The sequence below is a fragment of the Opisthocomus hoazin genome, chromosome 4 (assembly GCF_030867145.1).
Source record: "Opisthocomus hoazin isolate bOpiHoa1 chromosome 4, bOpiHoa1.hap1, whole genome shotgun sequence".
Taxonomy (NCBI): Eukaryota; Metazoa; Chordata; class Aves; order Opisthocomiformes; family Opisthocomidae; genus Opisthocomus; species Opisthocomus hoazin.
This window is the reverse complement of record NC_134417.1, coordinates 35,672,723-35,691,141: the sequence shown is the minus strand read 5'-3', so window position 1 is coordinate 35,691,141 and position 18,419 is coordinate 35,672,723. Positions and strand designations below refer to the sequence as shown.

The 18,419-nt window shown below is 46.9% G+C and overlaps 1 protein-coding gene across 4 annotated transcripts in view; it reads right to left on the bottom strand.

Annotated features, from left to right (window-relative positions):
* Nucleotides 1–18,419, bottom strand: part of EGFR (epidermal growth factor receptor) — a 169,806-nt gene that overhangs the window by 42,227 nt on the left and 109,160 nt on the right. For all 4 annotated transcript variants that reach the window (XM_075418563.1, XM_075418564.1, XM_075418565.1 and 1 more), the window contains exons 2-8: nucleotides 12,406–12,557; nucleotides 10,419–10,605; nucleotides 9,568–9,702; nucleotides 7,405–7,473; nucleotides 3,030–3,148; nucleotides 1,450–1,591; nucleotides 448–564 (exon numbers count right to left, since the gene is read on the bottom strand). In XM_075418563.1, coding sequence (XP_075274678.1) covers nucleotides 448–564; nucleotides 1,450–1,591; nucleotides 3,030–3,148; nucleotides 7,405–7,473; nucleotides 9,568–9,702; nucleotides 10,419–10,605; nucleotides 12,406–12,557 — 921 coding nt within the window. The remainder of the gene's footprint in view (nucleotides 1–447; nucleotides 565–1,449; nucleotides 1,592–3,029; nucleotides 3,149–7,404; nucleotides 7,474–9,567; nucleotides 9,703–10,418; nucleotides 10,606–12,405; nucleotides 12,558–18,419) is intronic.

The following is an 18,419-nucleotide window of genomic DNA, read 5'->3' as shown; positions in this document are numbered from 1 at the left end:
ATGGACAAACCTGACACTGCAACATGAGTTTCAGAGATCTTTTGCCTATTTATGCTTTTCAGAAAGCATCACAGGACAAACAATTCCTGCTTTCCCAGCTGTGCAGCTCTGGTCCGACCATCTCTGCACACAGGCTCTGGGACATGTCCTTGTCTCTGTCCCATTTTCATTTTATTCCCTTTGACGAGATACTGAGAAGGACAAACAAATGGGGAAGATAAACTGTGCGTTGTGTGCATGTGTATCTACTGTATTTGTGCTGTATCCCAGTTGGAGAGCATGCTCCACAGCCATGTCTCCTGATCAAACCACTTGTCAGATCTCCAAACTATCACTGGATATTTATTACCGAATTTGCACTTAATCAAGGTCAGAACTCCATGTACTTTTTCTAATAAGTTACCTATCATGTCAAAGCCTTACTAGTTTATTTCATGCTTTTTATACCTTTGCTGCATAGCCCATCACACTTTTTACACTTCCGAACACCGTTTTCTTCCACTTCATAAGTATCCGTATTGCACGAGCGGACGCAGGAGCCATGGTCTGTCACCACGTAGTTGTCTGGAAAAACAAGGATATAAAGGTCATTGAAATATGAGAAGGATGTGTTGGGGGCTGCACAAGCCTTTCAATATTAGGAAGAAAAAGGGGGTTTGAACTTCAGCACACTTAGCAAAGTACAGGCATTAATTATTAATTCTCACAAACATCCTTTGAAGGTAGACATACAATGCTATCAACCATTGTACAGAGAGGGCAACAGTCACAGCAGGATAAAACAACATTGCCAAGGTCAGGCTGTGCAGCCACGCCGTCATTAGGATCAACACACAGCACCTCTGATCCCTCACCTTGACTCATGCTCCCAGGCTAAGGGCCGGGCAGGGCAACGGTCAACTTCAGAAAGGAGTATCAGTTCTGGAAGCTAAACTCTCTCTTAGGTATAAGTCTCAACAGGTTAAAAAACCATGGACACGGAATAGCACGAAAGCAAAAGCAAGCATCTGCAGTGGCTGCGATGATTGCAGGCCTTGAAAGGGTATGTGTGAACCAATTACTTTCTATCAGCCCTACTTGAAGAACCAGTTATGGGTTGATAATGCTTTGCTAATCCACAGGATTGATCCCATATGACTTGTTCAGCCATTGCTTTGATGATTCCCGTAAGATGCTTTTTTTTTTCCCCATCAAGAGAAAAATCTTCAGAAGCCAAAATTTAATGGGTCAAAAATCAGGGAAGGTGATGGATGCAGCCAGTTTGAAGCAGCTATCTTCTTTACCAGCTATTCTCTCATTTTTGTCACCTGTTCCCGGTTCCCACAGAAGCTGAGGAGAACAAGGAAGCGCTCTTGCACGTGGCCATCATGCAGATGGATGACATAGGTCCCTTCCCACCTCCCTGCAACCCCCCACCTCGTCTGTGGCTGTGACCTGAAATGAACTTACGTGGACATTCCCTCACACAAGTGGCTCCAAAGCTGTATTTTCCATCAGGGTTGACATCCATCTGATAGGTGGTGGGGTTATACAGGACCAACGGGGGACACGTGTCCTTGCACGTAGCATCATCCCGAAACTTGCGGCACGCCTGTCATTGAAGAACAGCACCCATTAAACTACCTTCTCCTTAAAAAGCGACAATGGTTTTACATCAGGTCTTTAATAACCCTCTGATGGGCTCATCTGTTCCCTGCTTAGCTCTAATGGGAACCCCAAGCATCTACAGGGATGGTGCCTCCTGCTTTGAAGGGGAAAGGTTGCTTCACGTTGGGCAATCGAGTTAAATATTTGAAAAAAAAAAAAACGAAAAAAAAAAAGAGAGAGAACATGAGGTTTTCTTGTTCCGAACAAGAAACTTTGGCACTCTGGTGGAGAGCTGCTGGGATTCACGTGGGAACAGGAGTAAATCTGCATGCCTCAGACAGAAGAATTTTCCCTACAAGCAGTAACCAGATCAAGACAAACAGTACTTTTCTTGGCCGCTTTTAATAACCTAAATCAAATCAAGTCCTCTCCTGCCAATTACTGACTTTTCTGGCTAAATATTAAACTGAAGCCATTATATTTGGCCGCAGGTAATGAACAATTTAGCAGGCATTTATGCAGGACAAGTTGATTCTTCCAGCCTAATTCTGCATTAAATTAATAATCACTCTCTTCTCCCCTTTTTGATTTGCTGGCTTTTCAGATGAGAGAGAACAACTGTCTCCTCTGGAAGCCAGTAAGGGCATCACAGCCACGCAGTTTATGAGGGGACCAGGAATAGAGATAACAACTACAAAATCCAGACCAGACGATTCCTTTGGCAATTACTCAAGTTTCACTTAATTCACAGTGTAGTGCAAAAATAGGGAAGAGTTTAAGACACAGCGCGCACCAACCCCCTGAAACTCTTTTAGAAAAGCAATGGGATTTTTTTCTCTCCTAAAAAATTTCCATTTGCTCCTTCTACCTCCACTGCCCCAGGGTCCCCCAAAGACACTGCTATTGCAGCAAGAGCGACCCAGAAAGTGAGACCTTAATTTTGCACCTGAAGTTCAATGAAACGCAAGAAGAGTGAAAATCCACCGTATCCGATTCCCCTGACAAGTTCTTGCTTTGGTAAACGAGGATTATTACTGCCTGGTGTTAGGGAGCACGTGGCAAAGCCGCGCTGGCACGGCACTGCACCGCAGCAGCAGCTGAGGACCTGGGGACCTGCCTACATGGGGGAGCCACCTTAGAGCAAACAGTTGTGCTGCAACGACTTTCGAGTTCACTGGGCTCCCGAAGGCACTAATGCTGGTTTTGCACGCATTAGGAAGGTCCACCTGCAGAGCCAGTAAAGACCAGCTCAGGGTGCTGTGAAGGTCATGTCCTCTTCCCTCCCACCGATGCCCTGTGCAGGGAAGCCCCGGGGCACCCTCCAGGTCAGCATCTCTCAGGAGCCTTCTCAGATGAAAAAAGGCCAGACGACACGCGGCTGAAAGCCTGCCTCGCCATGCCCAGCGATTTAAGCAATCGTAGCGGTGGTGTAGTGTTGTTACCAGGCAGTCGCTCTCCCGAGGCCCCGTGCACCCCGCAGCACACTGGTTGTGGCAGCAGTCGCTGGGCACCTTTCCCCGGCACCGGCCAGAGCACTGCTGGGCACAGATGACTTTCGTTACTGGAAGATACATGAAAAAAGAAAAAAAAAAAAAAAATCAGGAATCAAGAACGTTTAAGCTGTACTTGCTGCAATGAGATCAAGAAATATGGAGAGAAGGTCTGGTGCAGAATCTGTGCTAGATTTTCCCCATGGGATGCGTATTCTGTCCTCATATAAGGCCAAAGCTTGGGAGGGGTGAGGGCTGGTGTGAGTGGTGGCAAGCAGGGGTTGTGTTCAGCTCATAATTATCTTGACTCTTGTGAGGTGCTAAGCACTCTGGTCCCAGCCAGCAAACCATGTCCTGCTTAGAAAGGGCATCCAGGTCCCTGTGGAGAAAAACTCCATGGAGTCATTGCATCTTACAGCTGGGCAATAGAACAGGATCTGGCTCCAGTTTGTTGAGAAAATCTGCTATTATTGGTGCTAGCTTTGGGAAAAACAACACGACAAGAGAACTGCCAGGACTCTGCGCTATAACGGGAAACTGTACTTCACTGGCGTGGTGTTAGGATCCCTTCAATACACTAGAAATATTTCTGAAATTTGCAGAGAGAGGGGAGACACACTCAGCAAACCGATTTCATATGCATATTGCATTCATTTTCTTTAAGCTTCGATTCCCTGGCCAAATTTTATCTTCATTACTCAACCCCCACAGGGCTTGCACCAGTGCAGCAACCCAGAGGAAGAACTGGCCCCGATTCAGCTTTTTGCAAGGAAGCAAAAACTGCCTGCAACACTGTGTGGAGAAGCAGGAGATCGTCTCCATTTGAATACCAAAGCAGAGAAAACGATAATCAGAACAATTAAAAAAAAAAAAAAAAACCAAAACGGAAATGAATGGCTAGCATGTGTTTGTACCAGAGACCCAAAATAGGATTGTCTGTTCTCTGCAGAAAAATTACTGATCCACAGACTCTGGCGTTAGATGTCTGGGAAACCTGATGGACAGCCTGCTGCCTTAGAGCACCCTGAGCGTTTCGGCCGTGCGCTACGGTGACTGCTATCAACTTCGCAGTTGGCACAAACAAGCTACAACCTCGTCAGGAATTCCTGTAAGTCCGAAACAGATGGTTGTTAATTAACAGAAAATTACTGGAAAACGTAGCCTGCAACAAGGGTTATCACAACAGTGGTATTTTAAAATCATATTTCCTATCTTTTTCCATTACACCCTTTTGTATCCAAACTGTATTATTCCATTTTTCTTGTAAGCCAGATATTCTGTTTTCAAGGAAACAGATTATTTCCACAATATGCATTAGCTTTTCTGATAGCAACTCCTCCATTCAACTAGAAACAGAGGAATAAAAGGCACATTGTCCTACATGCACAGCATTTTGATACATTTTTTTTTCATAAACATCAGCAGGGGAGTAAAACAGCTCGTCACTTTGATAGCTCTTGACTTCAGCTTCCTGCTGGAAACATCCACCACGGCAAACGTTTGTATTTCATTCAGTGTCTCACGTTTGTTGAAGGAGAAAGATATGTCTCACCCCAAACTTTCCCACATATGGAAACGTGGGATACATTTTCAGCTGGCCAGATTCTCAAACGCCTCGAGAGGAGAGCCAGAGCCTGCAAACAGTTTAGTTTTATGCGCTCCTAGTCACCCTCCCGAAGCCAGGAAGAGTTTGTAAATGCTGGAAGCTTGCAGGGCTGAGAACTGAGGTTTCGCAAGGCCCCGGGACAGCTGTGCGGTCTCAGCTGACGAGAACAACCTGGGAAAGGCTCTGTGTGCGCAGCCACTGTCCACCTCAAGAGCAGTTCAAGGCATGAGCCAAACTGCAGAGCTGACTGAAAAAAACCCCTAAAGCTTCTACTAAATGAAGAGAGAGAAACTGTATGCTCCTTTTTCCTTAAGCTCTAGAAGCCATACAGATTTGGCCTGATACTTTCAAGCAAGAAACTTAGGCTTAGGTGGTCATTTGCAATGGAAAAGCAAAGATAGGATGTTGCTTTCGTTTGCATTATGTCTAGATCTGCAGCCTTTCCACTGAACTTTACACAAAATATGCAAGATTGTGGAGCGATTCATCCTGAGTGCGCTCACCAGGCATGTGAAGGACAACCAGGGGATCAGGGCCAGCCAGCATGGGTTCATCCAAGGCAGGTCCTGCTTCACCAACCTGATCTCCTTCACTGACCAGGTGACCCACCTAGTGGATGAGGGAAAGGCTGTGGATATTGTCTATCTGGACTTTAGTAAAGCCTTTGACACTGTTCCCCACAGCATCCTCCTGGAGAAAATAGCTGCCCATGGTTTGGACGGGTGTACTCTCTGCTGGATGAAGAACTGGCTGAATGGCCGAGCGCAGAGAGTGGTGGTGAATGGATTTAAATCTAGCTGGCAGCCGGTCACAAGTGGTGATCCCCAGGGCTCAGTTTTGGTCTGGTCTTGTTTAACATCTTGATCAACGATCTGGATGACGGGATTGAGTGCTCCCTCAGTAAGTTTGCAGATGACACCAAGCTGTGCGGGAGTGTCGATCTGCTAGAGGGTAGGAAGGCTCTGCAGAGGGATCTGGACAGACTGGATCGATGGGCTGAGGCCAACTGTATGACGTTCAACAAGGCCAAACGCTGGGTCCTGCACTTGGGTCACAACAACCCCATGCAACGCTACAGGCTTGGGGAGGAGTGGCTGAAAACTGCCTGACTGGTCAACAGCCAGTTGAACATGAGCCAGTAGTGTGCTCAGGTGGCCAAGAAGGCCAGTGGCATCCTGGCTTGTATCGGGAACAGTGTGGCCAGCAGGAGTAGGGAGGGGATTGTGCCCCTGCACTCGGCAGTGGTGAGGCTGCACCTGGAGTACTGTGTTCAGTTTTGGGCCCCTCACTCCAAGAAGGACATTGAGGTGCTGGAGCATGTCCAGAGAAAGGCAGCGAGGCTGGTGAGGGGTCTGGAGAACAAGTCTGATGGGGAGCGGCTGAGGGAGCTGGGGCTGTTTAGTCTAGAGAAGAGGAGGCTGAGGGGGGACCTTACTGCTATCTACCACTCCCTGAAAGGAGGTTGTAGTGAGGCAGGTGTTGGTCTCCTCTCCCTGGTAACTAGCAATAGGACGAGAGGAAATGGCCTCAAGTTGCATCAGGGGAGGTTCATACTAGATATTAGGAAAAATTTCTTTACTGAAAGAGTGGTCAGGCACTGGAACAGGCTGCCCAGGGAGTTGGCGGAGTCACCATCCCTGGAGGTGTTCAAAAAACGTGTAGATGTGGCACTTTGGGACATGGTGTTGTTGGGTGGATGGTTGGACTTCAGGATGTCAGAGGTCTTTTCCAACCTTAACGATTCTATGATTCTATAATAAACTGTCAGGAAAGAAGAATCAGAAACAGTGCATTTCCCTACTTACTACACCTAAAGGAAATAATGAAGTAGCGAAACAAATTGAGATGGGCTTGTTCCTCAGCCTTTACTTCAGGAGATATAAAGCCTTGCAAAATCTCAAGCACTTCTGAATGGATGTTTCTGTCACTCTCATAACAACAGGAAAGCATCCCCTGCAAAATTTTACAGTAAAGCACAGGCAACCAAACTGATCAACCTCACAATGCCAAATAACTCTATTTACAAATTAAAAAATGGGTAAGCATTTTCTGGGAGCCTTCCAAAGGTCCTCCGAATACAGTATGTAGTGTGATTACCCACATGAAGGTGATATCTTTTTTGTTTAGAAAAGAAACCTACAGGGATTCCTCAAGAAGAGGAATTAAAGCCAGAAAAAATCAGGTTATGTTGTTGCTTCTAACAGTAGAAATGAATCCAGTCCAAAGTATCATCAACCAGTCTGCAGAATAGCTCCGCAGAAAACAGCAGGAAGGTAAACAATTCACCACTGTGTTCTCTCTTACATGGTAAAATAACTTAAAGAATAAATGTTCTCAAGTGCAGACTGGAGAAAGTTGTGGGTGACAGACAAAAGCTTTCAACACGGGAGACAGCCGCAGTCCTTTCCCTCTGGAAGCACAGCACATCTGCAGGGAAACCCAGACCCAAGTCAAACCACCTCTAGGTTTCCCCTCCAGAGAGCGAGCTACGCGGGGGAAACGGGCACGGCCATCCTCCCCGCGACTGCGTTCCTGCAGAGCAGGCAGCTGGCCTCATCCCTCCGTGGTGTGCTTCAAGGAGCCCCAGCGGAGAGGGATGCGGAGGAGGACGAGCGTGAAACACGTGTCACTAATTCACGCTTGATGGGTTGGTTTTCCAGTACGTAGAAATTTAGTATGTCAGAGCACCCGAGATGTTTTTTAATTAACCTGCAGGCTTACATGTCTGGCAGTTCTGTTCGCCAGGGCCCCAGCAGTGGTCTTCTGTGCAGTTCGGATGGCATTTGGGACCTAAAACACGAGAGCAGAGTAGTATATTCTATAAACATGGACAACAAAAACAAGAGCATCACGTGAGTCACAGAAATCGAAGACTTGAGCTTTCCTTCTCGATAAATCAGGAGAGGAAGCACCTATATACCAGGGCTCTAAAACATTGAGAGCTGGACCTTAAATCCTGACCCCTTGCTCATCTCTGATTTCCTACGTGCAGGTCTCCACACCTTTAAGCAAGCGACTGCAACACCCAGCCAGTCTAGCTTACAAAAGAGGCGTATTTTTCCCAGGAACAGGAATCTTGGCTACGGCCCGGCTGGCCTTTCTGCTGCAGTTTGCATGCAGTGGCAAGTCACCTTCAGCTTGTGGCCGGGCATGTGCCAGCTGCTCGCTACAGGCCACGTGTAAATCAATGTTTCTGAACAACGTGGTTCTAAAAAGAAAACCAACCGAAGTGGATTCGCAGGCAACTGCCAGCTACTCCAACCACAAAGTAATTCCACTTGTCTGCTTTGTGCCCTTCTCCCATCCCCTGCCAAAACTACTCCTCAGTGTGGGACTACGTGGCAGATGGACAATCGATGGAGAGGCGGGAGGATGGACAGACACCCTGCCTGACCTCGAAGCTTCAGGGCCGGGCTCTTTCCCACCCCTCTCTCCTTACTCTTTTCTTTCTTCTTCTTTCTCTTAATGACAAGCAAAGTCCCAGAGAAACAACTTATTTTAGATTATGGGATCATTACTAAACCCATAAAAGACAGATTAATCTGGAATTCGCTACATTTAAGAGGCATTTCCTACTAGAGTGATTTCCCCTGCTAACAACACGTGATTCCCCCGCCCCCTCACCGCCCATCAGATAGCTGAACAAACGCCAATGCTTGTCCAACAGTTGATTGATTTCACGCAGGACCAAAGAACTACTTTTTTTTTTTCAAAGTTGAAAAGTTAAAGGTTAACGTTTCTGTGGTGTTTAGAGCCAAACTCACGGGCTGACTCGTATCGTTCACAGCCCCTTGATTACGCTAGGGCTCTGCAGAAAAATATGTCAGAAGCTGGCTATTAGCTCTCAGGCAATTACGCAACTGGAAGAAGATAAAGAAAATACGTTTTTCCGCCAGTTTACAGTGCCAGAAATTAAATGCTCAGAAATGAAAATAAACTCTCCTTTCCGTGAAATTACTGTGGATTTTACAAGGGACTTCTAAGGCTGAAGGATCAGCTTGAGCACGCTCACAGCATACACTACACAAACTTTTAAATATACACTCATCTCCCTGCTCATCGAAAGAATCACATTTTTCTGCCTGTTTATCATTAATTTTGCAAGGATAATGCATGCAGCCCAAAACATCGGAGTTTTACGGCACTCAGCTTGGGCCTTAGCGCTAAAATGGCTTCAAGTTCCACAGTAACTCTGTGAAGATACCCATATGGGTCTTCTAGACCAGACCTTATTAATGCCTATGAATATCTGAAGGGTGGGTGTCAGGAGGATGGAGCCAGACTCTTTTCAGTGGTACCCAGTGACAGGACAAGGGGCAATGGGCACAAACTGAAGCAGAGGAAGCTCCAGCTGAACATGAGGAAGAACTTCTTCACTCTGAGGGTGATGAAGCCCTGGCACAGGCTGCCCAGGGAGGCTGTGGAGTCTCCTTCTCTGGAGATATTCAAGACCCGCCTAGACGCGGTCCTGTGCAGCCTGCTGTAGGTGACCCTGCTTCGGCAGGGGGTTGGACTGGATGACCCACAGAGGTCCCTTCCAACCCCGACCATTCTGTGATTCTATAAACAGAAGATTGCAGGACAACAAATCAGGTAACATTATTCTGAATTGTCTTTGAAGAAACACATACGCAGGGTACTGTCTGAAACCAAGAGAAGCTTTCCCAAGAACTTCGATGAGTTTTGAGTTACAGACCTAAGCAGCATGAAAAATTACACCTTAGTCCAGTGGTGAAGAAATGAAAGAGCTTCCTTTGGAGGACAGCTTGGTGGCCCTGCATGCAGGAATTGCTGGGCCTGAAACCCACCACACAAAAGACAGGATGTTGGTTCTTCTCTCTGAAATGGGGGAGTGTGTACCATCTTTGGTAAGTTAATACTCACAAGAAGACAGGTTGTTTGCAAATTCAAGCACCGTGAGAGGCTTCTTGTTTGTGTCAATGATGTCATTCCAGAGAACAGTGTCCATGTTGCACAGTTTGGGGTTGTTGCTGATTTTAACACCTCCATTGAGAATTTCTGCCATAGAAGGAAAAAAATTTAGTTAGTGAAACAAAATGCCTGTGTCTTCTGTCGCTGACTTAAAGAAAGGGAAATAAAACAGATATTTCTTTGCCTCGGTCACACTATACGTACAGAACAGGACAATCTGCACCGCACAGCACTCCTCAAGTTGCAACCAACACCAGGCTCACAGTTGATGGGTTTTGGATGGGCACCTGCTGTTGGATGCCACTAAGATGCCACTACATGTGGCTTTCTGCCCAGTACCACCTCCAGAGGCCACTGCCCTAAGCAGAGATGGCACTGATGATGTTCACAGCCAGAGACCATCATCCAGAGACTGTGTAGGACCTTGGCTCACATACCACCAGCTCCCACTGGAATTTAACAGAAAATACTGACACATATGCGCTGGAATCGAATAATGCAAAATAGTGAGTGGATACTTCTTTGCCATTTTTGGGGGACGCAAGTCTCACCACACTGTTCATGCTTTGGATTTTCTGGATCTTTCTGCAATAGGAAACTATGAACTGACTTCATCTTTTGAAGAAAGCTGGCCAGCAAGAAAGCAAGTAGGAAACTGGGAACCTATATTCAGATCCATGCTTTTAACGCAGGATTTGATGGCATATGACTTTGAGAGGAGATCTTCAACTGGAGCTTGATACCAAGAACCTAGTAGTTGAAGTTTGCTTTACAGGTGTCACCACCTCTTGCCCTCATCTCACCTGATAGCCGTTTCATTGGCAGCTCTCGGAGTCCCTGGGTTTTATTCATGTGGTAGTTGGATAAAACCGCCAGGGCGTAAGAGTTGTCATACAGCACATTGCCTCGGATGATCTGGAGGTTTTCTAGGGGAATGACATCCACCATGTTAAGCGCGATGAGCACGTAGCCTGCAACCTCCTGTATCGTCTGAGAGAACAACAGAAGAAACAAGGTGCTTAAATCCACAGCACTCTCCTACTGTTGACAGTCACTATCCTCCTCACAGCCCTCCAACCCGTCTTTCAATTTTAAGGAACAATACATCACTTAATCTCATTTAAAAAATATATAAATCCGAGAACAAGAAGAGACTAGGTGGAAAAATTTGTTGTCTAAGCAGGTATAAGCTGGCCCTTAGAGCAGCTACCGGGGGTCATTCCAAAGGTCCAGCTTAGCCCTGTTCTGTCCCTGAGCAAGGGCAAGTGGGGGGGCTGTGTAGGGGATGCAGGAGAACAGGGCAAGCACGTATGATATGGCAACCAAGTGTGGTGCTTCCCCTGAACACTTGCCCAGCCTCCAATCATTGGCAGCACAGAGTTGCCATCTGATTGAAGCTTTTACACTCTCTCTTCTGGGCCCCTTCCCTTGCAGATCCTCCAATGTTAAGCAGAAGCTAAGACCAGGTAACCTCCTCCCTCTTAAGTAATAAACAGTTACAGGACAACAAGACAAGTGAGGCACTGTCCCTGGATGTAGGTTAATTCCTGCCTTGTACTGGCAAATGCGTGCATTTCTATCTCCTACAAAAATCACCATAAATGATAAACCTTCAGGCTACCACTTCGGATATTTTCCTATTCTATGAAGACCACCAGTGGGTTTTCAAGAGACCTGTTGTGTTCCTGGGAACACTGAGTTCCATGGTCAAGTTGTGCTTGGGGAAAAAAAATGGCAACATCATCACATTTGTAACCCATACGTCTGAACCATCTCTTTGCTGATGTTCTTGGTTGTTGCTATAATGAAATGCTTTTTTCCCTTTCTTTGTTCCCTGAGAAGAAAAGCTCACAGAAAGAGACTACTCCTCTAAACCCAGAGGACTGGCCTGTTTATTCAAAGGTACCACACTAGAGCTCTTGATACCAAAAATACACTTACCATGTCAAAAACACCTCTTTCTTGGAAAACCTCCTGATCTGATAACCAGGCATGTGAAGAGCAATGCATTTAAAACATCTTCTTTTTAAAGAAAATATAACCTAAGGTGCGACGCTATTGCTGCTGTACCCCTTGCCCAGTCTCTGCTGGTGGAGACCCTGGAGGTCCCCATGGCAGACAGCGCTCGTCCCCACGCCACGGCTGATTTTTAACATCCATGCCCTGTCTGTTCCTCCCTCAGCTTGCCCTGGTCACCTACGCACTTGCGCACAAACCAGATGTTGAGATGGGAGTAGTCCGTGCGTCAACCGCCGAGGATTATCCTGAAGATCACTCAAAGTGTCCACGTGGGAAGTTATTGCCCAGGACCTGCCTGCTTGCTTGGGGTGCGGGTGCTGCAGGCTGGAGAGGCATCCACCATCATAGCAGGGGAAAGGACCATAGCCTGGAGGGCAGGGTAGGGGCCTCCACACTTCAAGCGTCTGTGGGTTGCCACTCACTTTGGGATTTTCTTTTGCACCACAAAGCCTTCTGCCCTCTGAGGAGCGAGGCGATGGGTAAGGATGTAATAATATTTATAAATATGATGAAACCCATCTGCGTGGCAGCCAGCACAGGTTGGCAGGTGCTTGAAAAGCTATTTCTCAAAGTACCTGATTTAATATAGTAGGGTTGAGCGCACCCTGCAGCGTACAGGTATGCTGAGACTGTGATCTGCAACTTCTCTCCCACTGGCCAGCTATGATTGTTGGATCTCCACAGAATTTTACAGGCAGCTGATCATGTGCATTTTAACAACTCAGGAAAATTCCTTTAGCAGGGAAGGCCACACTGGTGAAGGACACTAACCTTCAGGAAAGAGAGGTCACGATTGTGCTCCACGTACGTAATCTCCAGGTTGCTCAGTACCACCTCGCAGTTGTTGTACATCCTCTGGAGGCTGGTGAAATGGTCTTCCACATGTCCCAGCTGGGTCAGCTTGTTATTTGTCCCTTGACAAACTGTGGAGGAAAGAAGAAAGGTCCATGAAGGAAAGCAAGAAGCAGCACAGGGCAAAGACTTGTTGCCCACCTAATTTTTGCAAGCACCACAGTAAGTGAAGCATCAGCACAGATTCCTGAGAAATCAGAACGTTATCTCGCATGACCTAATGGCAACAGTGTAGGGAGCTTGTTACGTTTCCCAGGCACAGAGACGTACCAGAATTATGAGCTGGAATAACACTCCATCGCTTTCTGTTACTTAAAAGACTCCAAGATGAGGCTTTCGTACATAAGCAGCACTAAGTTTTCTGTACCACAGAACTCAGCTCCTGAGGAGAGGAGCACCGATACAGTGCCACCAAACATTACTGAAACTGGTACGCTGCCAGGTAGCACCAAAGGTGATTTGCCTGAGGACCCATTCACAATACTTTGAGGGGCACTGGGTCTCCTTGCAAGCTCAGTGGAAGGCAGCGGGGACTTCCTGCAGGATCCCTCAAGCTGCAAGTCCGGGTTTTGAGAGCGAACTGAACCTCCAGGGCTCACACATCTCCTTCCACTCCGACATACGTGAGGATGGTAGAATCAGGAGATTTCCTGGCATATTCAGCTTTGGCACACAAATCCACCTAAGTCTCGTTTTGCTGGTGGGGAAGGAAGCAGTGCCATATAGAGCACCACTGAAATGACAAATATTTATAACGACATGGTCGAAAAATTAGTCCCCACCTGAAATTCTACTACTTGGCTTTATAAAACTTAGAGGAACTGTCAAGTTGTCACCACTATATTCGACTGCAGTAAAAGAGCAAAATGCAAATTCCTTTAAAGAAAAAACCACCACACACAAGCTCCAGAAACTCTGTAACTCTTCCAGTCATGCCCTGGGCTATCCTTACGTAGCTAAAATTAAAACATCTCTGAGTTATGCCAATACAATGGAAAGAACAATACAGAAGGCAACATGGCAAAAGACTTCACAACATCTTCCAGGTGGAAAGCTTCAGCCCAACTTTGCTCCTCAGTGGGAGCACAAGGAGGGATTTATCTCATTGTTGCTGTAGTGCAACCCAAGCCTGACCTCATAGTTTTCCATAAGACACCGAAAGAACTGCGCTCTTCTAACTCAAAGAAAAAAATAAATGAAGTGATACTTTTGTAGAGCCATAATTCCTAGAAGCACCAGTCACAAACTGGAACACCACTGCGGTGGGTGCTACAAAGCAAAAAACAAAGACTGTTAATAAAGCTCGAAATAAGTTTCAGAGCTAGTAACATAAGACAGCACCTGCTGAAGATTTACCGAACTAACGTTTTACTAATAGAAAAAATAACTTCATAAGCGGTGATAAAGACACACTTATCAATCATCAAAACCGTTCGCTGAGCATGTTACTTCTCAGTACAGTCATCACCATTAAGGACCTACAATGGCAGCAGATTAAATACTCTTTGTCTACATTTAAAGCAAGGCTATTCACTCACATTCCTCAGTTCTTTCTCACTAGATGTCTAGATAAACATTCTGGGTTTTGGGATCAGAGAGGCAACTGCTAGTAAATGGGGACAGTTTAACAGGGGCTGTGATGACACTGTGTAAGCTGCTTGTTACTACATAAGCATCAAGTGTAGAAAATGACCCTTTTCATATTTGCCTTGAATTTCTGTAATGGATGAGAAATTCCTGAGCAGAATTATCTGTTCCAGTTTCAAAAGTAACTGTTCCAGCATGCTTGTGCTTAAAATCAGCATTCGCGTTCCTCCAGTGAAGGAAAAAGCCAGTAACAAAAGGTTCTCAGATGGTTCGAAACCTCAGCATGGATGCTCAGTTTGGGCATCTTAGACCCGACCTACAAAATGGTGTGATTTTTGAGACACACTGAAATACATTGCAGAAGCAGGTGGAGTTTAGATTGCTCAGAGAGATGAAGACACGTGAGTCAGTCTGTTGTGGTCTTCAGGGTCCACAAATGGGCTGATGCTCTTGCCGCATCGCTGGTGTTAACAGTAAAGATCTGCCCTGGTACTCCAGACCTGTGCAAAAGCTGCAGTCTTCATGCTACACCTGAACCGAAGGAAGGGCGGAAGGAGTAGCCTTCTGCAGCATCATCCTCCTGGACACCCATACCCAGCATTAACCCTACACTGCTTAGAACTGGTTGGATCGCACAGTCCAGCTCACTGAAACAAGCCCTCGGAGAAACTGCACACGCTTGAACTTGACAGGACAAGGGGCAATGGGCACAAACTGAAGCAGAGGAAGTTCCAGCTGAACACGAGGAAGAACTTCTTCCCTCTGAGGGTGACGGAGCCCTGGCACAGGCTGCCCAGGGAGGCTGTGGAGTCTTCTTCTCTGGAGATATTCAAGACCCACCTGAACAAGGTCCTGTGCAGCCTGCTCTGGGTGACCCTACTTCGACAGGGGGGTTGGACTGGGTGACCCACAGAGGTCCCTTCCAACCCCCACCATTCTGTGATTCTGTGAACGTGTTTCCCTGGGGATTGGACAGGCGCTGGAGCTCTGCATTTGGCTCAGCCGTCCCAAGAAACACTGACTTTTTCACCGCTTACTAGGTCAAGTCTGATGTAGCAGGCAGAGGGCACGGTGACTCCTGTGCTTCTTCCTCTCCCACGGGGCTGCTCAGTGAGCCATGCCAAAGAGTTGATCCAAGCCACAAATAGTGCAAAACAATAAATAAATAAATGAACAGAGGGTATTTTTAGCTCAGCAAATCGTTGATTCACCATGGTGTCCCACAAACCGCTCCACTGGAAACAGCTCCGAGGACAGTGAGGAGGCAGGAGCAAATAGTCACGAGAAGTCAAGTCAATAGTCTTGTGAAGCTGCAGAGGGAAGCCCAGACACAGTGAGCTCCAAAGAGCCTTCAGGGTGGTCCCCCAGGACCTACTTTCTTCCCCTGCTCTTGAGTAGAGAGCGTTTTGATGGCTTTTACCAAAGGTGTCTTAAGCCACATGCAAAACCACTTGACCCCTCCATGAGGCTCATCACATCCTCTACACAGTAAATAGAAGATGTAGATTAGATGTTAGTTAAAAGTTGGAGAGCAAAAGAAAATGGGTTGCTTCTGTTAAGAGCTCAACAGCATCAGTCAGACCATCCTATAGGAACATTCTCCCTCATGCACGATCTTTTGTTTGCTCAAAGAGATACAAGCCCAAATCCTTGTTTGCTGCAAAGAGATCCAAGTACGTCTAGAAAGTGAACTTCATCACAGCAGTATTTACCAAATGAGAACCTGGGTCATAAGCAGTATATGCTGAGCAAATAAAACCCAAGTCTAACAAAACAAGCTAAACCCCTGCAGCAGTATTACTGCACTCGGGCAAAGGTGCTGAATAATTTTCCAACTAGAACATTTGGAAAGAAAATGGTCTGCTTGCATCTGATGAATAATACGATTTCTTCGCTTATGAAAACCGGGTTCTGAGAAGATACATGCTATAATTACCTGTATGTAATACTACAGTGTGAATGCCATTCTGGCCAGAGGGAAAAGCACAGACAATTCAGCGCTTGTCTTGCTCCGCAGAGTCTTAAGTGGGACGGGCATGCACGAGTGTTCAACAAAGTTGAGGAGCTACTGGAGAGAGCCCAGCGGAGGGCTACGAGGACGATGAGGGGACTGGAGCATCTCTCCTACGAGGAAAGGCTGAGGGAGCTGGGCTTGTTTAGCCTGGAGAAGAGAAAGCTGAGAGGGGACCTTAGAAATGCCCATAAATATCTGCAGGGTGGGTGTCAGGAGGATGGGGCCAGACTCTTTCCAGTTGTGCCCAGTGACAGGACAAGGGGCAATGGGCACAAACTGAAGCAGAGGAAGTTCCAGCTGAACATGAGGAAGAACTTCTTCCCTCTGAGGGTGACGGAGCACTGGAACAGGCTGCCCAGGGAGGTTGTGGAGTCTCCTTCTCTGGAGATATTCAAGACCCACCTGAACAAGGTCCTGTGCAGCCTGCTCTGGGTGACCCTGCTTCGGCAGGGGGTTGGACTAGATGACCCACAGAGGTCCCTTCCAACCCCTACCATTCTGTGATTCTGTGAGTAGATGGATTATGTTATGATTTAACCTCTATTGAGCTTGACCTATTTGCCCTCCAAAGTACAGATTTTGATGCCACACACATTCATTACATACTACTTTTTTTTTTTCAACTTGTAGCAAGGGCAGCACTATCCAGGTTTAGGAGTCAGTGGTAGGTATGGACATGTACGTGGTACTGCTGGGGGCTGTGGTAGCACGTACCACACAATATATGTCCCATGCGGACACTTACACATGGCTGCAAAATGTCTTAATTATAAAGGAGAGTAAAAAACACCAGAGAAGTTTCCTGATGAAAAGCCAGGGTGAATATGTCCCTGACCAGCAGAAAAACTAAGATCCAGACCTGAACTTCAGGGCATGGGCTGATCCCCGAAAGACGCAAGCTTTGCTCTTGTCTGTGATGTTAGTACAATCAAAACAGAGCCGGTCTGGAAAATCTGGACACTGAGAGGACATCCCAGGAGGCCTCCGCCTGCCCGCAGCGCTGAGAGGGGGGCTGCCTGCTGGGAGCGCGGGGCTCTCCTGCCCCAGCCTGGGCGACGCGCCGGACCCCGCAGAGCCCCAGCCACCGCCCCGGCAACGTGGAGGCCACCCAGAAGGGTGGGATGGGATACCACTGCAAAGCACTTTATTTCTAGATCTCTTAGCACACGTGCTGCGCTTCCGAAATGCCAGAGGAACGTTGATCTCGAATCAGCTACAGCGTCACTTCAACAGACAGCCTGAAAAAAGGCAGATATTGCTGAAATAAGCCAAAATGTCAGGCGCTGTATAAGACAGCAGCGATCAAAGAGCTCAAGAGAGAATCACACTGTACTGATAGTCGCAAACTCGCCGACTTTTAGTGCTTACGGAAGGCGCAGGGTTAGCTGCCCTGGATACTGAAATCCTCTCTTTGTCCCCAGACATGCTTGCTCCCCTCCTCTGCCCCACACTTGGCCTTCAAGGAGTATTTCTAGGTGATGCATATGGCTTCGCCCTCTGCAGCCCTATGCTCCTTGGCTTTTTTTCGCTTGTGCAGCCCAGAGAAGCAGAGTGAAACCAAAGCATTTCCTAAATGTCATTTTCCACGAGTGACGGCAGGGAGACAGCATGCATCCATCCAGCCGTAACGCCAAGCAACTGCGTTCTGCCAAATCCCTACAAGCTCAGGTTAGACAAAGTGGTCTCTGCAGCGATTGCCCCGATACAAGTGAAATCTGTTTTCATCTTTTCCCCAGAAAATCTGATTACTGGAGTCCCAATCCTGTCGCGTATATTTGTCCCAGACTGGAGAAAAACCCTGGGGAATGCTCTGAAACCAAATTATCACCAATCCCCAAATCATCAGCTGTTTCTGTCCATGCTTAGCCTGCGTTAGTCTCCCTGCAGCTCTGACAGGCACATCAAAATAATAACTCGCAAAAGCAATTTCAGAGACATGCAAGTCCATTTCCACACTGCTTCTATCACTTAGAACTCTACGCGACCTGGCATAATGAATTTGTATACTTTTTCTGCACATTTTCCAGCCGTTACTGACAACAGCACAAAACTTGCAGAGAAATTTGCTTCACCTGCCAGCACGCTTACAAATATTACAAATATTTCTCTCTCCTCACTCTTTGGTGGTAACTTCGCTTCTGATATTTTTTCAGTATTACAGGGAAGAGCAGTACCTCTGTGGGCACTTGGTACAGATACAGAGCTGCCTCTGAAGGCCAGTGGAGATAAAGGCACTTGGTGTCCCACCGTCAGTGCCGCCCACAACCAATTCACCTTTAAGCAGAGCGTGGGGAGAAAAACCTTGCAAGCGAACTGGAATAATTTTGTAAGA